At 41.0% G+C, this 24,502-nt stretch overlaps 1 protein-coding gene and 1 long non-coding RNA gene across 4 annotated transcripts in view; one reads left to right on the top strand and one right to left on the bottom strand.

Annotated features, from left to right (window-relative positions):
- LOC122204682 overlaps positions 1-23,358 on the bottom strand; it is an 80,803-nt gene extending 57,445 nt beyond the window's left edge. The window contains exons 1-5 of one of the 3 annotated variants that reach the window (XR_006195737.1): positions 23,238-23,358; positions 20,738-20,831; positions 20,258-20,398; positions 19,288-19,372; positions 843-942 (exon numbers count right to left, since the gene is read on the bottom strand). This is a non-coding gene — a long non-coding RNA (uncharacterized LOC122204682). Of the gene's footprint in view, positions 1-842; positions 943-19,287; positions 20,399-20,737; positions 20,845-23,237 lie in introns of all 3 variants that reach the window. The other 2 variants (XR_006195736.1, XR_006195735.1) reach the window with 2 other exon arrangements.
- Positions 23,359-23,714: 356 nt separating this feature from the next.
- The window catches only part of STOM (stomatin), a 30,905-nt gene continuing 30,117 nt past the window's right edge, over positions 23,715-24,502 (top strand). Inside the window, exon 1 of the mRNA XM_042912255.1 lies at positions 23,715-23,863. Within this exon, the coding sequence (XP_042768189.1) occupies positions 23,803-23,863 (61 nt within the window). The 5' untranslated portion in view covers positions 23,715-23,802. The remainder of the gene's footprint in view (positions 23,864-24,502) is intronic.

Here is a 24,502-nt window from a genome sequence, read left to right as displayed (position 1 = left end):
TGAGATCATGACCTGAGCAGAAGTTGGACCCTTAACCAACTGAGCCACCCAGGTGCCTCGAACTGAGTTTCGTGACGGATCACAGTGTTTCATGAAATGCAACAATGATACCAAAAAAAGCATTCAGTGATTTCATGGATTATATTAATGGTAGAATTATAACAAATAGAAATGGCAAATCCAAACAGATTAAATGTCAATTTTGATGATTAAAAAATGTTTCCCCCAAGGCTTCCAGATAAAGATGGAAGATTGAACATACTAATTCAATTTCACTTCCTCTGAAAGCTCACTAAAACTACCGTAAAGGGATTTTTTTTTAAAGCCCATAAAACCGTAAATACAAAGAGGAGAGGAGACAATAGCAACAAAATTTTGGAAGCCGGGATGCAGACAAGTGACTTGGGATATAGTGCAGAAAGCCAAGAACTGAACTGAAATGCATCACAGAATCTTCCAAAGCTTTGCTCAGGAACAGAGTGGACTTTTGGAAGTGGGAGGTAAAAAGGGATATTAGATAAGGGTTGATAGAATGCAGTTTTAAAATACACCCCCCCCCGCCCCGACCTCGAGTGTGAACTGGATTTAGTGACTCTCTTCTAAAGAACAGTGCATGGAAAGAGAAACAGTAAGTAGAGGAACCTGAGATACTACCCCAGCCAAACGCTTAAGGTTAACATCACCAATCCTAAGTCATATTGATGCCATGTACCCCTAATATGATGCAGTGAAAAGGGCAGTTTGCCTGTGTGGTAGTCTTCCCCCAAATCCGTATTCCCGATGTAGCCACAGCAAACCCAACCAGCAGGCAAACCCAAACTGAGGGACAGCCCACAAAATACCTGACCAGCACTCTTTGAAACTGTTATGGTCAGGAAAGATCAAACAATGGTCACAGCATGGAGACGAATGGAACACGATGACTGAATGCAATCTGATATCCTGAAACAGAAAAAGGGCATCATGGAAAAACGGGTGAAATCCAAATAAAGTCTGTGGTTTAGTTAACACTATTATCCTCACGTTAATTTCTGTTTTGGTAAGTGCAGCTTGATCATAAGAGACGTTAACATGAGAAGCCCTGGGAACAATATACAGGAACTCCATACTGTCTTTGCAACTTTTTTGTAAATCTAAAATTATTTCCAAATAAAAAGATTTTAAAATACAAAAATCAGGAAATGAGATAGAGCTCGCATTCCCTTCCTGCACTGGTAACTACTCCCACAGAAGACTAGAACTGGTGAATGGAGAAGGACAGAACAGCTGTGGGAAGAAGTATCCTACTAGAAAACAGGAGTATGACCTAAGTATGTGCATACTTTTTAAAGATTTTTTTTAATTTTTAATTTTATTTATTTATTTTAAAGATTAAAAAAAAATTTTTTAATGTTTATTTCTGAGACAGAGAGAGACAGAGCATGAGTGGGGGAGGGGCAGAGAGAGAGAGAGAGAGAGAGAGAGAGAGAATGAGAGAGAGAGAGACACAGAATCTGAAGCAGGCTCCAGGTTCCGAGCTGTCAGCACAGACCCTGACGCAGGGCTCGAACTCACAAACCATGAGATCACGACCTGAGCCGAAGTCGGTCACTCAACCGACTGAGCCACCCAGGTGCCCCTAAGTATGTGCATACTTAATGCTAAGACCCAATATGCCTTAGAACCAGGCATCGGAGCCCTACAGGGTGGAGGCCCTACATATCAAAGAGAGAGGGAGAGAGAGAGGGAGCAAACACTGATGAAGGAATACATGGGTACCGTTATCACTCAACACCCAGCACTCAGTGCTGGCACAGTGCAATCTATAACCTTAGATATTTCATTTTGTGACACTAACTCCATTTAGGCTCAGGGAGATGCTTCTCCACTTCTCTTGCTCTTATCTTCCTTTCTGCTCAAAATAAAAGATGACTGTCCCTGAATGCAATGTAGGTGTGTGGGCTGTGCTTCTGCTGTCAGAGACACACTTTGCTACAGAGAGAGTTTGCACAGCAGAAGCACTTTGGTAAAAGAAAATACGAATTATCTAGTATGACAAATCCTTCCTCTCTGAGAGCATGAATGAAACAGATACTTGAATATTAAAGTCTCAGAGGGTGGAATATCCTTTTTTTTTTAAATCTCATTTTGGATTCCATTTGGAGAATTCTAATAGAATTCTAATAGCGTTCTAATAGAATGCTAATTAGCATACTATTCAACACTGTTACACAGCTGAGAAACATTTTGTAATTTTAAATAATACTACATAATTCATATTATTCTTAAATCTGTGCATATGTCTAGAAGTAATATGTGGGAAGCAAGTATTCATACTTTATACTGATGGATACTAATTCTAGAATTGTAATTAGTTTTACTTTTTTTTTTCATTTTAGTGATCTATATACCCCACGTCGGGCTCAAAGTCATGACCCTGAGATGAACAGTTGCATGCTCTTCTGACTGAGCCAGCCAGGCGCCCCAAGAATTAGTTTTACTTTTATAAAATGTTTAATATGATTTAATTAAAATGTCAAAATATTAAATTGAAAATTCCAGCTTTAAAAAACATTGTATTTAAAATTTATATATTTGTTGATTATAATCAGAATCTTATCTTTTAGTTTTAATAGATTATCTTGAATGTTTTAAAAGAAAAATTAGTAAGGTCTACCATAACTCAAGAAAGGTCTAATATAGCATTATTGTCAATAAATCAAATTTTATGTGAAGTTTCAGGGTAACATTTTGCAGAAATTAAGAAAAACAAAATTTATAGAAAAGAACATAATGATTTATTCATTTGGCAAGCCTTTACTACTTATCCAAACATCACTAACACAGACATGTGCAATAAAAATTAAAATTCAGTTGTCTAATAATTCACAGGCATCATTATCTCAAAAACCACAGCTTGAGATAATTTTGTTTTGTTGTAAAGGTATATATGTCAAGTCTAGAGAAGAAAAGAGATTTTATTTAGTAGTTTGATTTACAGCTTTTGAACATTTAGACATGTGGTCTGTAGGTCTCCATTAGTATTTACCCTGGGACACATAAAATTATACTGAAAGGCAATTTAAATCAGTAACTGGCACAAAGAAACACAAGAAAAAAAATTTAAATGAGCAATTTTTAACCTCAGGAAAAGCACAAAATAAGAACTATGATCATAATATATTATGATGCTTGACTCTGCATAATATTTGCATAGGTGTCGTGTAAATACTGAATACTGACTCAATCAGAAGTTATGTTGAAAGGATACAGAAGGGAAGCAGAGAGGATGGCAGGATGAGAGATGACCCTCAGCTATCATAAAGGAAGTCATTACATAAGATCTAAAATTACTGCTCTCCACTCCCCACGCTGGAAGAGATCCACCGTAACATATTTGCCAACAGAGAACTGGCGAGGTGCCTGGAGGTGTAATGCTAAGTACAGAAGTCCGAACTGGTCGCTGTTTCTGGCCACCTGAGCCCTCAGCCATTGCATGGACCAGGGCAGCCTTGGAGACAGAAAGTCCAAGTTGTTGAAGCCCATGCAGAGCCTCTAGCACCGACACCATGGCCACTGTGTTGACAAGTCCCTTCAGCGAGCACCGGGCTGGCTGGAGACAAAAGAGAACCTGCATTTACAGAGTGAGCCATCTTGAACGTCTTAGTATCAAGAACCTCTTCTGCAGTGGAGAATTTCTGCTGAGCATTTCATGAAAGTGAGAGGCACTAGAGGGAGGCATCTAGGGAGGCTTTGCTTTTTATCTATTTTCTTATTCATATCTTATGGATTCTTATTTTTAAAATTCTCTTTATTTTGTTTTAATTTTTAGCAATATAAAATAGTCACACATAGCTCCTACAATCAAAAATAAGCTTTCATAAACTCACTATGGTAAGATTCCCCTGAGATTTGATCCTCGCATTTACCTTGCTATGTGATGACCATGCCCTCTACTTGTTCCTCTGTGTCATAGGACTCTGCCACCCCTACTGAGATTATGTGGCCCTATCCATCAGCATTCTCAGCCTAGAAAGGGCAGCCAGTCAAGTGCTTTTTAAAGATTCTGATACTTCCTTCACTAATCCATTCCTTGTGGCAAAATTAAACTGAGAGTCTTCTCGAATACATTAGGGCACCTCTGAGGGGTCCAGGGACAGATTGCACGACAGATCTAAACCCACACTGCTATCCCTTAAAATTTTTTATCCCTTCTTTTGGCCCAAATTATTCCCAGCTTTTCAGTGTTGTGGGGATTAACCAGCTCAGTACACTGTTAGAACTATAGCTGGCTACCCAGGCAACCACAGTGACAAGTGTGATCTTATTGATTAATTTGGCTTCATCTAAAAATTCCATTTCCATTTTCTTGGTCAAGAACCCTCAAATCCATCCCTGCAAATATTCTCCATATTTTCATGGCATAAGTGAGCATCCTCCTATAATTTTTGTGGATGTAACACTCAACTATGGATGTGCCACAATTGAGAACTGTTTTAGATAAACCTAGGAGTTTGGGGGTTCTCTAAGCCTTGGTTTCTGTCATATATCACTATTCCATTTGTCAAGACCCCTCTCTTCCCCAAGCGGGTTTAACCCAACATTCATATAAAATACTTGGCAAAGTATGTGAATTCATGTACTGACATAATTTACTAAACCATGGAATCAATCTCTGAATTTGGTTTTCAGATACCTCTGAAAACCCTATGACCGTACGAGATTTTTTTCAACACTATCTCATAAAGTTCTGACAGTCATTCCACTAAGGCAATATTTTTGCCAGCTGAGTACGTCACCTGCTTGCTTTATATCATCCCACGTCATTAAAGTTCATGGTTCAATCACTCCTCTCCCCTTTTAAATTGCTCTATGGCAAAAGTCATCTGGTTCCCCAGAACTTCCTCCTCAGTGAGTACACAGTCCAATACCACACAAGATAACTTGATTAGCTATTTTGTCATTTCATAGTATGAAATGCCACTTTACCATCATGAAATATGAAAGGAAGTCTCTGCCTCTTGCCTGATCTCTATGTAATTACTATTTCCCTGAAGACATGTTACTTGCAGTCCACTGTCTGGAACCATTAGACAGTAAGCTCCATGGAGGAACCATGTCTGTTTTCACTGTATCCCCAGGACTTAGGCTATTCTTGACACATAGTAGGCATCTAGTTAATATTTACTGAGCAAATTAATAAAGCCAAATTTCAATGCCTCTAAGACACTTCATTATAGTGCTTATTACATGTTTTTCTTCATCTGTTTTTCCTTGACTGAGTCATTCAGGACAGAAACCTATCTTGATCTCAGGTTTGTAGGTTCGAGCCCCACGCTGAATGTAGAGATTACTTTTAAAAAAGACAGAAACCTAGTAACAAAGGCACTTAGTAAACTTGTAACCAAGGTATAGGAAAGAACTCAAACAACTCCTACAGTAAAACAAACATCCCCACTACCATCATCAAGGGTGAAATAACTGAGAGCTTGAAAACACACAGGCTTATATGCATAGGAATGTAAGGCTGTGGAAAAGCTGGAACAGCTTAGGTTGCTAACACATGTAGAACCGGTCTTCCAGGAGATAAACTGCGTTCACCCCTCCCCTCCCCAAAAACGCCCTTTTTGGAAACTGCTTATATAACTTTATACATCATTATAATAAAAGAAATATCTTCAAATTTAAACTAATTAGGTGTGAGTGGGTATTTTTCACAAAAATAATAATTATATCTGAAAATGTTAGGAGGTTGGCTATTAATAATCCATAGACTTGTCAGGGCAAATCAATTCAATGAAATTTCAATTCAATGAATTTTTCGAATATCAGAGACTCTCCGGGAGAGGAATGTAGGTAATTCTGGTGCAAAGAGAGCTTTGGAGGCAGAAAACATGCTTGGCTGGATTGGGGCAATGTGATGATTAGGGTAAGTTAGCACCACTGCACTATGAAGTAGAGGAAAAGCGGGGAAGAGCAGGGACAGGATGTCAAGGACAAAATGGCCCACTTTGCGAACTGCCTAGGGTTGCTTCAAAACTTAGAATAAAACATCCTTTTCTCTTGTTTCCACACCTCACCCCCTGCTCTCCAGTTAGTGCTATGGTTCATCTGTTTCTAAATTAAGGTTTACAGGAAGGACTCAGAGAGAAGGCGTCTTTCAAACAGGAACTCTGCTGAATACAACTACCACACTGCTCCCTTTCCTTGTGGTCACAAAACCGTGCACACCCAATGCTCTGACTGATACTGCTGAGGCAACAACGAACTTTCTGTCACTTTGGAAGGTCTAGAATGCTCAGAAAAATCTTGTGATGATTTCAACACTTGAATAAATTACCTTTTAATAGAGCTAGGAATGGTTCAGTGAGTGCCTATGGAACATGAAATGGATTAGCCTCACTCAAGGGGGAAGAAAATCACTGACACGACCGAACACTTTTATTACTTATTGTATTGCCACTCTATAAAAATATGGTAGCTTTTACAATTAAAAAAGGTAAAAGTTCAACTACACTGCATTATAATCACTTTGTTGAATTCTAAGAATAATTTAAATGCATTGCTTTTTGAGGAAATTTGTGTAAAATTACCCCTTAATTTTATGACATGCAAATTACAATGCAGATTGTTTGCCATGATTCAGTGCATGGCTTGCCTTTTTATTTTCCTTGTGGTGTATGCACATTTGGTTAATAAATAGTAAAAACAGAACTAAACACAGAAATAATTCTCAACTGCTTCTCTTCCGGTAGAAAAAGTCTCCTTTTCTCCATCAAGAAACCAATGTTTAGAGGAAATGTGCAGTAACAAAAATAGTTACTTTGTTCTTATATTTAAAAAAAAAAAAAGCGTGGAGAAACAGGAACCCTCTTGCACTGTTGGTGGGAATGCAAATTGGTGCAGCCGCTCTGGAAAGCAGTGTGGAGGTTCCTCAGAAAATTAAAAATAGACCTACCCTATGACCCAGCAATAGCACTGCTAGGAATTTATCCAAGGGATACAGGAGTACTGATGCATAGGGGCACCTGTACCCCAATGTTTATAGCGGCACTCTCAACAATAGCCAAATTATGGAAAGAGCCTAAATGTCCATCAACTGATGAATGGATAAAGAAATTGTGGTTTATATACACAATGGAATACTACGTGGCAATGAGAAAAAATGAAATATGGCCTTTTGTAGCAACATGGATGGAACTGGAGAGTGTGATGCTAAGTGAAATAAGCCATACAGAGAAAGACAGATACCATATGGTCTCACTCTTATGTGGATCCTGAGAAACATAACAGAAACCCATGGGGGAGGGGAAGGAAAAAAAAAAAAAAAAGAGGTTAGAGTGGGAGAGAGCCAAAGCATAAGAGACTGTTAAAAACTGAGAACAAACTGAGGGTTGATGGGGGGTGGGAGGGAGGGCAGGGTGGGAGGGAGGGCAGGGTGGGTGATGGGTATTGAGGAGGGCACCTTTTGGGATGAGCACTGGGTGTTGTATGGAAACCAATTTGACAGTAAATTTCATATATTAAAAAATAAAAATAAATAAATAAATAAATAAATAAATAAAAAAGCTAAAAGGGAAAGGGAAAAAAAGCAATCATTATTTCCTTAATTGCTCTATATGGTTTGGCTAACTTGTAGTAACCACAACTCCTACGTTCAGTACAGATTAAAATTAAACTTCGTATTTAGACCATTTTAACTTTTCAGGGGATGTAAATTCTATCAGGAACAAAATGTGGATTTATCTTTACTTGAATCTGAGGGTCTACCATAAAAAACCACAAGGCAGTGTGTAGAAGAAGACTTGAAGAAATGGAGAGATGCATCCTATTTGTGATCACAGAACTGACTCCTCAACCATTGTAGCTCCCCTGGCTCCCTCACCGAGTCAACTAGTATCTTCGAATTTCTTTCAACCTGAGCCACTTGCCATCACCGTATATCACTTTCCAACTCCCGACGTCACATTCTCCTTTGAGTTTCCTTTGCCTGAAAAGGATCCTTTCTTCAGTGTGATCTCTTCTTGGTAAGACGCAGCGCTTCTTCTCCGATCACACAGCCCGACCCGTCTCTGCCACAGATTCTGCCTCTTCACGCGCGTTAAGAGCTCCAGTCTCTCTGCTTCATGGATGCTCTACAGAAAAATCCTCTTGGTTACCCTCTGGTTGGCACTATTTTGCTCCTCTGCTGGTGACCTTCCCTGCCGTTGCTAATGAACAAAACAGTGGCGTGCTGCCAAGCACACTGATGGCACTACAGCCACTGGGACTCACCAACTGGGACCGGTGCTCACAGAACCACCGCCGTCTGTGCCGTGGGTCCTGTCCTTTGACACTTCCAAAGCCTTGCCACTAATGCTGCCGACTTCTGTTTTCAGTGATACAGCCACTATCATTTCTACACCAGTTTTCGCTGCAGCTCACCATGGTTTACCATTCTGAGTCTGACAGTTGGGCGTAGAACTATATGCATACGCTTCTGCTATACTCAAATCATCTGTCTACTACAGTGCTGGCTGAGTGTTCTTAAATCAAATATAGGCTCCTGAAAAATCTTCCTTATTTTAAAGAAGCAAGCATTTACTCTGCCTTTTTAGGAAAAACTTAATTCATCTCCAGTTGATAAAGGAAAGCTCTTCTTTATTGAAGAATGCTAGATAATAAACATACACGGAATAACAAAATCAGAAAATCACTGTTTGGCAAACCCTGCCCCTCAATAAAATAATTGATTCAGGCAACAATTACCAGTGGATATCAAAAAATTAGCAAATAAAACAAATATAGCAAAATGCTAGTGCTGGTTGAATTAAGTAGTGGGTCAATGCATTCAACCTTCCATATGATTGAACTTTTTTCAATAAAAAGTTGGGGCAGGAGTAAAGTCTCCCTTGATTTATTATGAGGTAGGTCTTTTTCAATGAGGATTGGTATTCCCTTACGTACATGAAACGCTGGAGTCATCTAGGCTTGCCCAAGATACACGGACTTCTGCGGTGAACACAGTTAAGCCTGAGCTGAGAACCTTGCGGGATTGACTTATAATTTTTGTCCTGATGCCTTCTTCTTTCCACTCCTTTCAACTCTGTCTCAGAGCTGTTTTCACCTCCCATCTGTTTTAAGAGTAACCCCTGAAAATGAATATGAGTTTACAACTGCATAGTCACAACAGGGAGCAAACCAGAACCATCTGGGAAGGTTTCTCAAAAGACACGCATCCAGAGTTTGACTCTTCGATATTTCAATTCACTAGTCCTTGGGTGGGGCCTCTCTAAGAGAGGCATTTTTTGGAAACTATATTTAGGCTTTTACCGAAGAATTTACACACAGAAGAAGAGATGGGGGCAGGTTTAGAAATGGAAAAGATCAGTATCAAATCAGGAAGCTAAAAAGTTCAAATTATTGGTATAGTAGTCATTAATGCTGCTCACTGATGTCTAGTTCTCCTCTTCCCTGAACCCAGAAAACTATACTTTCCCCTGTCCATTTAAAGTTAGTTCCGGCCATGATACTGGCTTGGCCAATGAAACAGAAGCAGCAGTGGCATGTGTCACTTCCAAGCAGACGTCTTCAAGAGACAGGGCACAAATCGCTACATAACCTTTTCCCTGGCTTGGTGATGGTGGAGACACGTCAAGACGGAGCCTCCGTCTGCCAAGATCCTTAGGGGACTATGACAAAAAGCCCCTGTCATCTCAGGTAGGACATGAAATGGGAATAAGAAATAATTTTTACGATAAATCATTAAAATATGAAAGTTGTTCAGGGCACCTGGCTGGCTCAGTTGGTAGAGCATGTGACTAATGATCTTAGGGTCATGAGTTGAAGCCCCATGTTGGGCATAGAATTTATGTAAAAAAGAATGAAGGAATAAATAAATAAAATGTGAAGATATTTTTTTAAATATATGAAACTTGTTTATTAATGCAACATAATCTACTCCATCCTGACTTATAAACTGGCAAATCTTTTTTTTTTTTTTTTTTTTCACAGAATCTAAGCAACTGAAAGAGAATGAGTTCCATCTCTAAACATTTACAGAAATGGTGTTAAATTGAGGGAAATGAGGGAGCTTTAGGGTCAGAGAGACCTAAGTTTAAACCTGTGGTGTCACTTTTTTGTTCTAATAATAAAATCAATGCATGCCTGTGTAACATACAATTCCCTTAATAACTGCTAACACTTCTGAAGTACTTACTATATACCAGACACTGAGCTGAGACTACCACATGGATGATTTTATTTCCATTCTACAGATGAGAAACATGAAATTTAAAGAAGTTAAGTAAGTTGCGCAAGATCACAGAGCTAGGAAATGGTAGAGTAAGAAATCTAATGCAGGCAATAGAGCCACAAAGCCTGTGCTCTTAACCACTACTCATACTGCTCCCCCATGTGACTTTGACCAAGTTACTTGACTTCTTTGAATCTCAGTTTCCTCCGTTTAGAATGGGTTGAGAGCTACTAGGCAGTGTTTTCATAAGGATTAAAGGAGATAATTGGGTAAAGCAATTAACATGATTCCTGGCATATAGCAGGTATTTAAAATATGATAGCTATTATTTTTTAGTAGCAAATATGCCACTCCTTGGCCTCTTCTATAAACGAACACTAGTCAACATGGAAAAAAAAATATTTGTCATGACCTACGTGAATTCAGTACTGAACAAAGATAGGTAACACAGATACAATAATCAACTTCTACATTACTATCCTTGCATTACTTAACGGCCAATATTGAAATGACCATTGCTGACTTCTTAAAATAGGTTTTTAAAAATAAAGATACAGTGTACTAACAAATACCACCCATAAAATTCCCAATGATTTAATAATTGCATTCAGCAGCTTCAAGGCCATTATGTCTGAGGGTCCAAGGAAAAAGAAGACTTCACAGGTAGTGAAAAATATTTTATGCTCAGCTAGTCACAAATGATATACTGGGATTGATATATTTCAATAACCTTATGTTCATATATTAGCTGATAAAACTACAACAAGATAATACCATATTTAATGTGAAACTATTTGCTCTGGGTCTTTTATTTATTTATGTAACTTCCCCTTTTCTTTTGCTTCCTTATGCAATAACATAGGCGTGCAAGTATAGATTTTCTACGTAGACAATAATGTCTTCTGCAAACAGAGTTTTATTTTCTCTCTTCCCAATCTGGATACTTTTACTTCCTCTGCTTGTCTTATTCCATTATCTGGGACTGCCAGTACGATGCTGAAAAGGAGTGGTGAGGAAGTCATCCTTGCCTTGTTCCTGATCTTAGCAGGAATGCTTCAAATTTCCCACCATTAAGCATGCCGTTCACTGTAAGTTTTTGTACATGTTCTTTACTAAGTTGAGGAAGTTCTCTTCAATTCCTAGTTTACTAAGACTTTTTATGAGGAATGAGTATTGGGTTTTGTCAAATAATCTTTCCGCATCTATTGATATAACCATGTGATTTTTCTTAAGTCTGTTGACATGATGGATCACATTAACTGACTTCCAAATGTTGAACCATTTTACATGAAACAGTATATAATTTTTTTATACCTTCTGGGGGTTGATTTGCTAATATTTTGTGGAAGACCTTTACACTTGAAGACTTTATGTTCATGAGAGATATTGTTCTGTAGTTTTTTTTAATAATGTCTTTGTCTGATTTTGGTGTTAGAATAATACTAGCCTCATAGAATAAGTTAGAAAGTATTCCCTTTGCTTCTATCTTCTGGAAGAGATTGTAGAGAATTGGTGTAATTTGTTTCTTAAATGTTTGGGAGAATTCACCAGTGAACCCATCTGGGCCTGTGCTTTCCGTTTTAGACTATTCATTATCGATTCCATTTCTTTAATAATTATAGGCCTATTCAGATGGTCTATTACATGACCTTTGGTAGGAAGGGTTCATTCCACCCCGCTTGTTAAGATCTTCCAGAGGCTTCATGTTTGTCTTCTAAGTTTGGCATGTACCATTTAGTCCATGGTCATCTCTCATTGCTCAACTTCCTGTGTACCTTACTACTTGCATTTTCCCCCAAAATATCAAGCTCTGTCATATATCCATGCATGTACAGGGCTTTTCTGCATTCTTGAAGTATCCTTTTCTAACTTGTATTTACCCCACTAAACTCGGCTTTCCACAGAAGCCTTGCCTGATGTCTCCAGGCAATTTACCTGCCCTATTCATCATATACAAATGAAAAACAAAATTATTCTTTAAAATTATGAGAACAGATCCAATCAATATGGCAGAGAAGTAGGGGGACCCAAAGATCCCTTGTCCCTCAAACACAGCAGTGTTGAGACCAGAGGACTTGGAATTCCAAGTGTCTGGGATGCAGAGTGACACAGATGTCTCCAGGGGTCCACAGGGACAACTTAGCAGACCATAGGTGTGTGGCTGCACTAGGAAAGATAAAATGGGCAGCATAGGAATGGAGGAGAGGGAGCCCCTTCTGTGGAGAGACAAAAGGAAGAGAAAGAGAGGCTGTGGAAGTGTAGGGTTGTATTTGGACAAGGAAAAAACCACAGACGGGGGAACAGATAAAAACAGAGAAAGATCCAATTTCTAACTGCGGGGCTTTCTCCGGACTGGCAGGCTGCCCTGTTCCTGTGCCTGGAGAGGGAGAGGGCCAGCCCCGGGCTCGGTACCTAGCTCAGAGGTGCAGTCCACAGTCAGAGAAAGCAATCCCCTCCCGTGAGTGCTATGGGAAGATGGCAAAGAGCTGCTCCAAGGACAAAAGACCCTGCTTGCGTGCCAGCCAGAGACCCTTTGTCAGCTGGCTGAGTGGAGTGGCTCTACCCCAGAACTGCAGCATAGGATCAGGATCCTTTAAGACATCGGGGTTTGAATCCCAGCTGAGCGCCTGGGAGGTGTGGTGGAGTGGAAAAAAACGGTCCGCTAGCACCCAGCAGCACAGTGAAGATGGCCTGAACAGAGTGGGTTGGGTCCCTGGTCTGGGGAGGAGAGACTGGGGTGTTGTCATTTTTCTCCCCATCACCAACAAGGTGGGGCTTCAAGGAAGGGACAAGGGGCTACCATGGAGGCAGGACCCATCCACACCAAACCACACCCCTCGTGCCTGGTAACTGTGTATCTGAGGGAGCAAGACTGACACTGAATGAGCCAGACAGCCCCTCCTTCAGACCAGTGCAGCCAGCGGTTTTGCATTTTCTGATGTAATTAATTCTTGGTCAATTCGTAGTGTGTGTGTGTGTGTGTGTGTGTGTGTGTGTATTTTTTTCTTCTTTTTCTTCCTCTTATTTCTTCCCTTCTATAGTCTGGTTGTTCTGGCTGTTGGTTTGTTTAAGCAGACATATTTAATCTATTCTTTTTATACCTCTTCTGTATCTCCTTCTTCTTTATTTTCTTCTCTCTCTGGATTAAGCCATATAGTTTCTCTGCCTTTCAATTTTCTTTTCTTTTCCTTTTCCCCACCCCTGTCATTTCTCTCTTTGTATGAGATAAGGCTTCTTCTACCACCACCACCCTCTTTTTTTAATTTTTTTTCCAAAGTTACTTCAATGAACAAATCAAAGCACACCTGGTGCAGGGTCCAAAACATCAATATGAGTAGGGATAGAGCAACCAGAGTCACAACAACAGAGAGCATGTAACACACTCCAAAAACACTTCCTGGAGGGCCAGGCTCTGGGCTCTGTATGACCCCTTTTTAATATAGTAGTGCTAGGGGCGCCTGGGTGGCTCAGTCGGTTAAGCGTCCGACTTCGGCTCAGGTCATGATCTCATGGTCCGTGAGTTCGAGCCCCGCATCGGGCTCTGTGCTGACAGCTCAGAGCCTGGAGCCTGTTTCAGATTCTGTGTCTCCCTCTCTCTCTGCCCCTCCCCTGTTCATGCTCTGTCTCTCTCTGTCTCAAAAATAAATAAACGTTAAAAAAAAAATTTTAATATAGTAGTGCTCACAGGTGCAAGACACAATTATTAAAACACATAAGGGACAGATTACTAGCCAAAATGACAAAATGGAAGAATTCTCCTCAAAAGAAATTACACAAAGAAATGACAGCTAAAGAAATGCTGAAAACAGATATATCTGATCATATATATCTTGATCAAGATCAAACAGATAATATCTGATCCAAGTCTTATGACTTACAATAGTCATAAGTTTAATCGCTGAGCTTGAAAAAAGCATAGATGACAGCAGAGAATCTATTGCTGCAGAGATCAAGGAACTAAAAAATAGTCACAATGAATTAAGAAATGTTGTAAATGAGGTGCAAAATAAACTAGATGCAGTGACCACAAGGATGGAAGAGGCAGAGGAAAGAATAAGTGAAATAGAAGATAAAATTATGGAAAATGATGAAGCCAAGAAAGAGAGAGATAAAAAAATACTAGACCATGAGGGGAGAATTAGAGAACTAAGTGACTCAATGAAATGGAATAATATCTGTATGATAGGAGTTCCAGAAGAAGAAGAGAGAAAGGGGCAGAAAGTTTACTTGAACAAAGTATAGTTGAGAACTTCCCTAATCTGGGGAAGGAAGCACACATCCAAATCCAGGAGGGACAGAGAACTCCCTTCAGACGTAACAGGAATAGGTCTTCTCCATGGCATATCATAGTGAAACTGGCAAAATACAAAGATACAGAGAGAATTCTGAAAGGAGCTAGAGACAAGTGGACCTTAACCTACAAGGGTAGACACATAAGGGTAGTAGCAGACCTGTCCACTGAAACTTGGCAGGCCAGAAAGGAGTGGCAGGAAATATTCAATGTGATGAATAGGAAAAATATGCAGCCAAGAATCCTTTATCCAGCAAGCCTATCTTTCAGAATAGAAGACAAACAAAAACTGAAGGAGCTAAAACAGCCCTGCAAGAGATCCTAAGAGGCACTCTGTGAGTGGAATGTTGCAAAACTACAAAAAACCAGAGACATCACCACAAATATGAAGGCTACAGATAACACAATGACACTAAATCCATATCTTTCAATAATAATGCTGAACGGAAATGGACTAAATACTCCAATCAAAAGACACAGGGTATCAGAATGGATTAAAAAAACAAGATCCATCTATATACTGTCTACAAGAGACCCATTTTAGACCTGAGGACACCTTCAGAGTGAAAGTGAGGGGATGGAGAACTATCTATCATGCTACTGGATATCAAAAGAAAGCTGGAGTAGCCATACTTGTATCAGACAAACTAGACTGTAAACTAAAGGCTCTAACAAGAGATGAAGAAGGGCATTATATAATAATTACAGGGTCTATCCATCAGGAAGAACTAAGTTATAAATGTTTATGCCCCAATTTGGAAGCACCCAAATATATAAATCAATTAATCACAAACATAAACAATCTTATTGATAAGAATATGGTAATTGCAGGTGACTTTAAAACTCCACTTACAACAATGGACAGATTATCTACACAGAAAATCTATAAAGAAGCAATGGCCCTGAATGACACATTGGCCCAGGTGGACTGGACAGGTATATTCAGAACTTTTCATCCAAAAGCAGCGGGATAAACATTCTTCTTAAGTGCAAATGGAACATTCTCCAAGGCAGATCACATACTGGGTCACAAAACAGCCTTCAATAAATACAAAAGAGATCATACCAAGCATATTTTCAGATCACAATGCTATGAAACTTGAAATCAACCACAAGAAAAAGTTTGGAAAACCTCCAAATGCATGGAGGTTAAAGAATATCCTACTAAAGAATGAATGGGTCAACCAGGCAATTAAAGAAGAAATTAAAAAATATATAGAAGCAAATGAAAATGAAAACATGACAGTCCAAACCCTTGGAATGCAGCAAAGGCAGTCCTAAGAGGAAAATACATTGCAATCCAGGCCTATCTCAAGAAATGTTTTTTTATTTTTGAGAGAGACATAGAGAGAGCACTCACAGGGGAGGGGCAGAGAGTGAGGGAGACAGAAGACCCAAGCAGGCTCTGGGGCTCGAACTCACAAACTGTGAGGTCATGACCTGAGCTGAAGTCAGATGCGCAACTGACTGAGCCACCCAGGTGCCCCCTTGGCCTATCTCAAGAAACAAGAATAGTCCCAGATACGAAATCTAACAGCACACCTAAAGAAACTAGAAGCAGAACAGCAAAGAAACCCCAAGGGCAGCAGAAGAGAAATGATAAAGATTAGAGCAGAAATAAACAATATAGAATCCCCCCCCCCCCAAAAAAAAACCCAGTAGAACAGATCAATGAACCTAAGGCCTGGGTTTTTGAAAAAATAAACAAAATTGATAAACTTCTAGCCAGACTTCTCAAAAAGAAAACAGAGAGGACCCAAACAGATAAAATCATGAATGAAAGAGAATATATCACAACCAACACCACAGAAATACAAGCAATTATCAGAGAATACTATGAAAAATTATATGCCAACAAACTAGACAATCTGGAAGAAATGGACATCTTCCTAGACACACACACACACATTACCAACACTCAAACGGGAAGAAATGGAAAATCTGAACAGACCCATAACCAGCAAAGAAACTGAAACAGTTATCAAAAATCTCCCAACAAATAAGAGTCCTGGTCCAGGTGGCTTCCCAGGGGAATTCTACCAGATGTTTAAAGCAGAGTTAACACCTATCTTTCTCAAGCTGCTCCAAAAAATAGAAACGGGAGGAAAACTTCTGGACTCATTCTATGAAGCCAGCATTACCTTGATTCCCAAACCAGACAGAGACCCCACAAAAAAAGGCAAATTACACGCCAATATCCCTGATGAACATGGATGCAAAAATTCTCAACAAGATACTAGCAAATCAAATTCAACAGTATATTAACACAATTATTCACCATGATCAAGTGGGATTCATTCCTGGGCTGCAAAGCTGGTTCAATATTCACAAATCAATGTGATACATCATATTAACAGAAGAAAGGATAAGAACCATATGATCCTGTCAATAGATGCAGAAAAAGAAGTTGACAAAATACAGCATCCCTTCTTAATAAAAACCCTCAAGACAGTTGGGATAGAAGGAACATACCTTAATATCATAAAAGCCATATATGAAAAGTCCACAGCTAATATCATCCTCAATGGGGAAAAACTGAGAGCTTTCCCCCTGAGATCAGGAACATGACAGTGATGTCCACTCTCACCACTGTTGTTTAACATAGCGTTGGAAGTCCTACCCTCAGCAATCAGACAACAAAATGAAATAAAAGGCATCCAAATTGGCAAAGAAGAAGTCAAACTTTCACTTTTCACAGATGGCATGATACTCTACATGGAAAACCCAAAAGACTCCACCAAAAAGAGGCTAGAACTGATACATGAATTCAGCAAAGTCGCAGGATACAAAATCAATTTACAGAAATCGGTTGCATTTCTATACACAATAATGAAGCAACAGAAAGAGAAATCAAGAAATCAGTCCCATTCACAATTGCACCAAGAACCATAAAATACCTAGGAATAAACTTAACCAAAGATGTAAAAGATCTGTATGCTGAAAACTATAGAAAACTTATAAAAGAAACTGAAGAAGACACAAAGAAACAGAAAAACATTCCATGCTCATGGATTGGAAGAACAAATATTGTTAAAATATTGACATTTTAACAATACTACCCAAAGCAATCTACACATTCAATACAATAACAATCACAACTGCACCGGCATTCTTCTCAAAGCTAGAACAAACAATCCTAAAATTTGTATGAAACCACGAAAGACCCTGAATAGCCAAAGTAATGTTGAAAAAGAAAACCAAAGTGAGAGAAATCACAATCCTGGACTTTAGCCTCTACTACAAAGCTGTAATCATCAAGACAGCATGGTACTGGCATAAAACCAGAGACATAGACCAATGGAATAGAATAGAGAACCCAGAAGTGGACTCACAAATGAATGGCCAACTGATCTTTGATAAAGCAGGAAAGAGCATCCAATGGAAAAAAGTTTCTTTAGCAAATGGTGCTGGGAGAACTGGACAGCAACATGCAGGAGAATGAAACTGGACCACTTTCTTACAGCATACACAAAAATAAACTCAAAATGGGTGGAAGACCTAAGTGTGAGACAGGACACCATCAAAACCCTATCGGAGAAAACAGGCAACAACCTCTTTGACCTCAGCCGCAGCAATTTCTTGCTCGACACGTCTCTGAAGGCAAGGGAAATAAAAGCAAAAATGAACTACTGGGACCTCATCAAGATAAAAAGCTTCTGCACAGTGAAGGAAACAATCAGCAAAACTAAAACGCAACTGACAGAATGGGAAAAGATATTTGCAAATGACATATCGGATAAAGTGTTAGAATCCATAATCTATAAAGAACCAAACCCAACACCCAAAAAACAAATAATCCAGTGAAGAAATGGGCAAAAGACATGAATAGACACTTTTTCAAAAAGACATCCAGATGGCCAACAGACACATGAAAAGATGCTCAACGTCACTCATCATCAGGGAAATACAAATCAAAACCACACTGAGATACCACCTCACACTGATCAGAGTGGCCAAAAATGACAACTCATGAAACAACAGACGCTGGTGCGGATGTGGAGAAATGGGAACCCTCTTGCACTGTTGGTGGGAATGCAAACTGGTGCAGTCGCTCTGGAAAACAGTGTAGGCGTTCCTCAAAAAATGAAAAATAGAACTGCCCTATGACCCAGCAATAGCACTACTAGGAATTTACCCAAAGGACACAGGAGTGCTGATTCATAGGGGCACATGTACCTCAATGTTTATAGCAGCGCTTTCAACAATAGCCAAATTATGGAAAGGGCCCAAAAGTCCATGAATGAAAGTATCCTGATGAATGGATAAAGAACATGTGGTTTATGTATACAATGGAATACTACCTGACAATGAGAAAGAATAAAATCCTGCCATTTACAACAATGTGGATAGAACTGGAGGGTATTAAGTCAGTCAGAGAAAGACAGATATAATGTTTTCACTCATATGTGGAACTTGAGAAACTTAAGAGAAGACCATGGGGGAAGGGAAGGGGAAAAAAACAGTTTCAGAGAGGGAGGCAAACCATGAGACTCTTAAATACAGAGAACAAACTGAAGGTTGATGGGGGGGAGGGGGAAATGGGTGATGGACATTGAAGAGGGCACTAGTTGGGATGAGCACTGTGTGTCGTATGTAAGCGATGAATCACAGGAACCTACCCCCACTTGACAGTACACTCTACGTTCGCCAACTTGACAACAAATCATTTTAAAAATAATAATAATAAATAAAATTATAAGAAAAAAGCCAAACTTTTAAACAGTTATTTTAAATTTTCAATGTAATTCAAGATATACAATGAAATAAACTATAAAATACTGACCTGGTCGTGGGTTTTATCCTTTATAACTTCAATATCTAAGACAGACAGATGCATTTGACACAGGAAATCAACAATGATACAAACACTGAAAAAAAAGTATCATTTCAAGATATAAGTATATATTAAGACTGAAGGCAAACCGGAGTACTCATTTATGTATACTTAGATATATCGCCTCCTCAGAAGTGTATGTATAAGGAACATTTTAGTCTTTTTGTTTCTTTTTATTATTCTGAACGGTTAAGAGTTTCAACTCTGGAGTTATATAGACTTGGGGCAGACACCAGCTACAATCTGTGAGACCTTGGGCAAGTGAGTAAACCCTCTGTTTCCTCACAGGATAATAATAATTAGTAACTAGTGGGGATGGTAAATGATGGTAATAGTATTCCTTGAATTACCAAAAATAATGTCATTATATAGGCCTCTCTTTTCCCTCATATACAGTGTTTGAAAAAAATTTTTTTTACCATGAATCCTAGTAACCTCCAAACAATAACCTGTCAAACCCCTTCTTCAACATAGTCCCTCTTTATTCTATTTATATCTTTGCCAAAATAGTAGACTACGGGCTAGATGGAACAACATTTCAAGTAGAGACATCCTTCTGAACGAAGAACTTTCCTTATAATATTTACTAAAAATATATCATGTCCAGAAAAATAATTGCTCCTAATTACAGGTCACCTGGACACATTTTGCAGGGAAACATAAACGGTTTTGAATATCTCAGAGATGTGGATATGAGAAAGACAAAAATTTGGATCACCATAGTCATATGGGATATTATGGGCTATCCCCCTAAAATTCATATGTTGAAATCCTAACCCCCAGAACCTCAGAATGTGACTGTATTTGAAGACAAGGTCTTGAAAGAGGTACTTAAGGCAAAATGAGATCATTAGGGTGGGCCCTAATCCAGATGGCTGGCATCCTTGTAAGAAGAGTAAATGTGGTCATAGACACATACAGAGAAGAGACAGTGTGAAGACACAGGAGGAGACGGCCACCTAAAAGTCAAGGAGAGAGACCTGGAACAGATTCTTCCCTCAGGCTCCTTAGAAGAAACCAACTCTGCTCACTCTTGATCTTGGACTTCTCACCTCTAGACCTGTAAGAAAAATAAACTTCTGTTATTTAAGCCATCCAGCCTGTGGTACCTTGTTGTGTAAGCCCTAGCAAACTAACAAAATTAGAAAGGAATACTAGAATGTAAGCTCCAGGAGGATAGGATTTTTCATCTTTTTTTGTTCATTAGTGTATCCCAAGTACCTAGAGCGATGCCTGGCACATAATAGGTGCTCAACAAATATTTGCTAAAGGAGCTTCTTAATAAATAAAGCAGAGTAATAAAAGCCTTCCTATAGATGCTCTATTAAATACCATCAATGTTTCAGTAATGCTTTTTATACTCCTAAGACCTGAGAACCTGGACTCTCGCTGCTCTTACCAGCTCTGTGGTTTAATTGGTCTGCTGCCACAGCCCAAATGTATAAAATCCTCTGGTGAAATTCTTGGTATGATTCAATTCCAGGAGTAATTTCCTAAAGAGAAGAGCTAATAAGATTAAAATGCTGCTGTAATACAATAAATGTGAATTAATCCACATAGACAAACAGATCAAACTTGTTCGTCCCATCCTGAGGAAAATGCCACAAACAGATGTAACTTGTTGGTATTGATGTTCCCTCAAAAGTATTTGGCTGGCTGATGTCACTAACGGCATTGAGAACGGCCTAGATTCACAATTTAAAGGAAAAAAATAAACAATGATTCTCCTGTTGTTATTAAAGCATTTCTTGAGTGGACACAGGAAAAAGACAGACTAAATTTCCTTCTGACTTATTCAATTACATGGCTTCATGGTGCATGTATTTCTTTAAACCAAATCCATGTCTTAATATCATCACTATCACCATCAATCAATACTTAATTTGGTTCCCTAAATATGCTAGGGAAATAAGAGCAAAATAAAACATAAAAGAATCATGGAAACATGATTTTAACTTACATGCAAATATCCTTTAAGCAACTGCTAGAGCAAAAAATTCACCAAAATTATAATAGTTCTGTTAGAGGTGATAAGATTGTAAATAATTCTCTCTTCCAATTATTTTTAATTTTATATAAGTTCTTATAAGCCAGTTTTACAACATAAAGTTCTCAAAAACCATTCTAACTTCTAATCATTCCTGGAAGAAAATTTAGCATTAAAGTCTCCCAAAGGAAGAGGATGATATTTATTTTTAAAGTATATTTAATTAATACATTTTTACAGGAATACACGTGAGAAAACCAGAATACACCAGTTTCACGGGCAAGCAAAATTTGGCATTTTAAAATCAAGATCTGGAAATATCATCCTGAAAGTAATTTAGAAATCAAGTCAAAGCTTGTTCTTGGTCTGGGGCCTGGAATGAGTTCCCTGAACTGATGCAATCTGAAACCCTAGCCAACAAGTGTTTATCAAAGTCTTTGTCCCAAAGGGAGAAGTCTCTAATTCTCCAGGAGTCATGCTGCTGGGATTGCTTTGAGACTTGAGCAAAGAGAGCGAGTAGGAGTACAAACATCCAAATCATTTGGAAACATTTTCTTTTCCAGCAAAATGAAAGCTGGTTTTTCATGATATGCAATTTGTAATCAAGCCCTTCTTTACTGAAGCGTTTTGTCAGCTACTGGTGCCTTTGCTCCTTTTTCCTGGGAACCACATCATAAACAGGAAGTACATGCCTCTGGGGCTTATTCATTGCAGAATGGAAAAAATGAAGCTGTGGATTTTCTCAAGGATGATTTAGAGAGGACGGATCATTAATTACTGTACTCCCCTCCTTATCTTCACCAGGAGCCTTATAAACCAAACGACTGCACAAGCTGTGCTCCACACCCAGGAAAATAGAGTTCTTTGCCCATACGTGACGGGAAGTCAACTTTACAGCTCTGCATCAGGCTTTGATCACATACTGGCAAAGAGGATCAGCCCCTGTCTTAACAACCTGTTAGAACCCTGCCTGCTTCACCTTCCATCCTGACAGCCACAAGCCTCCAGAGCTAAGATCCGAAAGTCTACCATTTCATATTAACCAAATACCACAAGCGTTGGGTATGAAGCAACCCAATACTGAGCAGACTAAAAAGAAGAAAAATGTACTCCTCACAAGGGACATCTCGGTGGTGATGGCATAGCTCTGGAACTTGGTTGCAGTGGTGGTTACACCAATCTAAGCACGGGATAGAAGGGCACAGAACTACACACACACACACACACACACACACACACACACACACACACACCTTGTGCCACTGTCAATTTCCATACTCTGATACCTACCAGGTAAGTAAGGTGTAACCATTGGGGGAAAGTGGATAGAGAGAGTACACACAACCTCTCCGTACACTCCCTGCAACTTGTGATATGTTTATTTCAAAATAAAATGGTTTTTAAAAGTGCACATTCTTGTGTACATCCACGTTCTTTGACCGTCTGGCATCGGGACAAGTCACGGAGAAACACAGCCAGGTTTTCGAGTGGAAGGTTTCAGCCGCCACCCAACACAAAACTTAAGGTTGGGAACACCCCTGCAGCTGCTGTGCCTGGGGTTTCCTTTCTGACCTCTAACCCTGCCTGACGCCCCCCTCCCCCCCCCCCCCCCCCCCCCCCCGTCTCAAATTCAGGTCACACCTCAATGTCCCCTCTTTACGGAGAGGCCTTCCCTGCGCTCCCTAACCAAGCAGACGCCCTCTGCTATTCTCCGAGTACCTCGGTCCCTTCGCCGCATTCTTCGCTCGTGTCAAGAGCTGGTTAGTTTACATGTTTGCGGCCCGTCCCGCCGCCGGCCTATAAGCTCCAAGAGCGCGGGCACCGCGTCTGCCCCTCGCCCACCCTACCCCACCGCCACGAGCCCGCCGCGGGGCGCGGGCCACGTGTTCCACAGCCTGTGGAATAAACGCACCTCCCTGAGATTCACTCCCTCCGGCTCCAGGGCGTCGCGTCGGTTCCTCCCCCTCGCACCTCGTCCTCTCCGCCACACCCGGGCCCCTCCGCCTCCTCGCCTCCACGCGGACCCCACCCGGCCAGGGAGGGCGCCATTTTCCTCTAACTCGTCTGCCCAGAGGGCTGCTCTCCCCCCGTTGGCTCCTTTTCCTCAGGCTCCCCCCAACTCAGCCCCCTCCCCAATATCTCCAGCCACCGCCCCGCGCTCTGCGCCGCCCTCCCCTCCCTTCCGGTGCCGCCCCTGGGCCCGGACCCCAGCCCGCAGCCGGCGCGCCCCTCACACCACGCCCCTCAGTCCACGGACCGCGTGGGAGGCACCCACTCAGCCGCTGTGCGGGAGGGGAGGGAAGACGGGCGGGGCGCAGGGGCGTGGCCTCTTCCGTACTGAGCTTGGATTGGCCAGTCCCGCGGGGGCGGGACTGCAGCCTGGGTCTTGTCCTCGGGTCTCCGCCGGGCATTCTTCGCGGCTGCGGCTCCAGCTTCGGCGACCAGCACGGGACAGCGGCGTCTGCGGCTCCGGCAGCATGTCTGAGAAGCGGCACACAGGGGATGCCGAAGCCCGGAGGCTCCCCGACTCCTTCAGGGGTGAGCCCCGCGCCGTCTCCGCCGCCCCCCGCCGCCACCCCAACCTTTCCCTCGCGAACGAGACCCAGCCTGGGAGCCCCAGGCTCGTCTCCGCCGCTTTAAGCCGTGCGACCGTTGCTTTAAGCTTCGGTGACGCTGAGAATAGCGAACCCTGCTTCGCGGGCTGGGGGTCAGGTTTAGGGATGTTAGGGTGCAGAGTGCACAGCGGCGTGCCTGGCACACAGAGGATGCACCCACTGCAGGGCACGTTTCCAATACCAAAGCCATAGCAGAGGCTCGAGTGCTCCAGCGGTTGCCAGATGCCTGGCCCTGTGCCAGCGCTTTGCGTTCATTATCTCGTGGCACGCATGCGGGCAAGGAAATGCTTAAGTGACTCGGGGCCAGCGAGTGGTGAAGCCGGGGCGCAAATCTGCACCCCACACTCAGGATCCCGCGTCTCCTGTCTCCCGACTCCCCTTTCCTTCCCACCCCTCGGAGGTCATCTCCTCCAGCTAGCCTTCGGCTAACCCCATGAGTGAGCCCCCCTTCTCCGGAGCTGGAAGGAACTCCTGCTCCCCCAGCCCCACCCCTGGCCAATTTCATATCAAGAAGCAAGACCCACCTGTGAGATTTTCCCCTAACCCCTCACATATATTTGCT

This window comes from Panthera leo, chromosome D4 (genome assembly GCF_018350215.1).
Source record: "Panthera leo isolate Ple1 chromosome D4, P.leo_Ple1_pat1.1, whole genome shotgun sequence".
In the NCBI taxonomy this organism is placed as follows: Eukaryota; Metazoa; Chordata; class Mammalia; order Carnivora; family Felidae; genus Panthera; species Panthera leo.
This window is presented reverse-complemented; position numbering and strand designations above follow the sequence as displayed.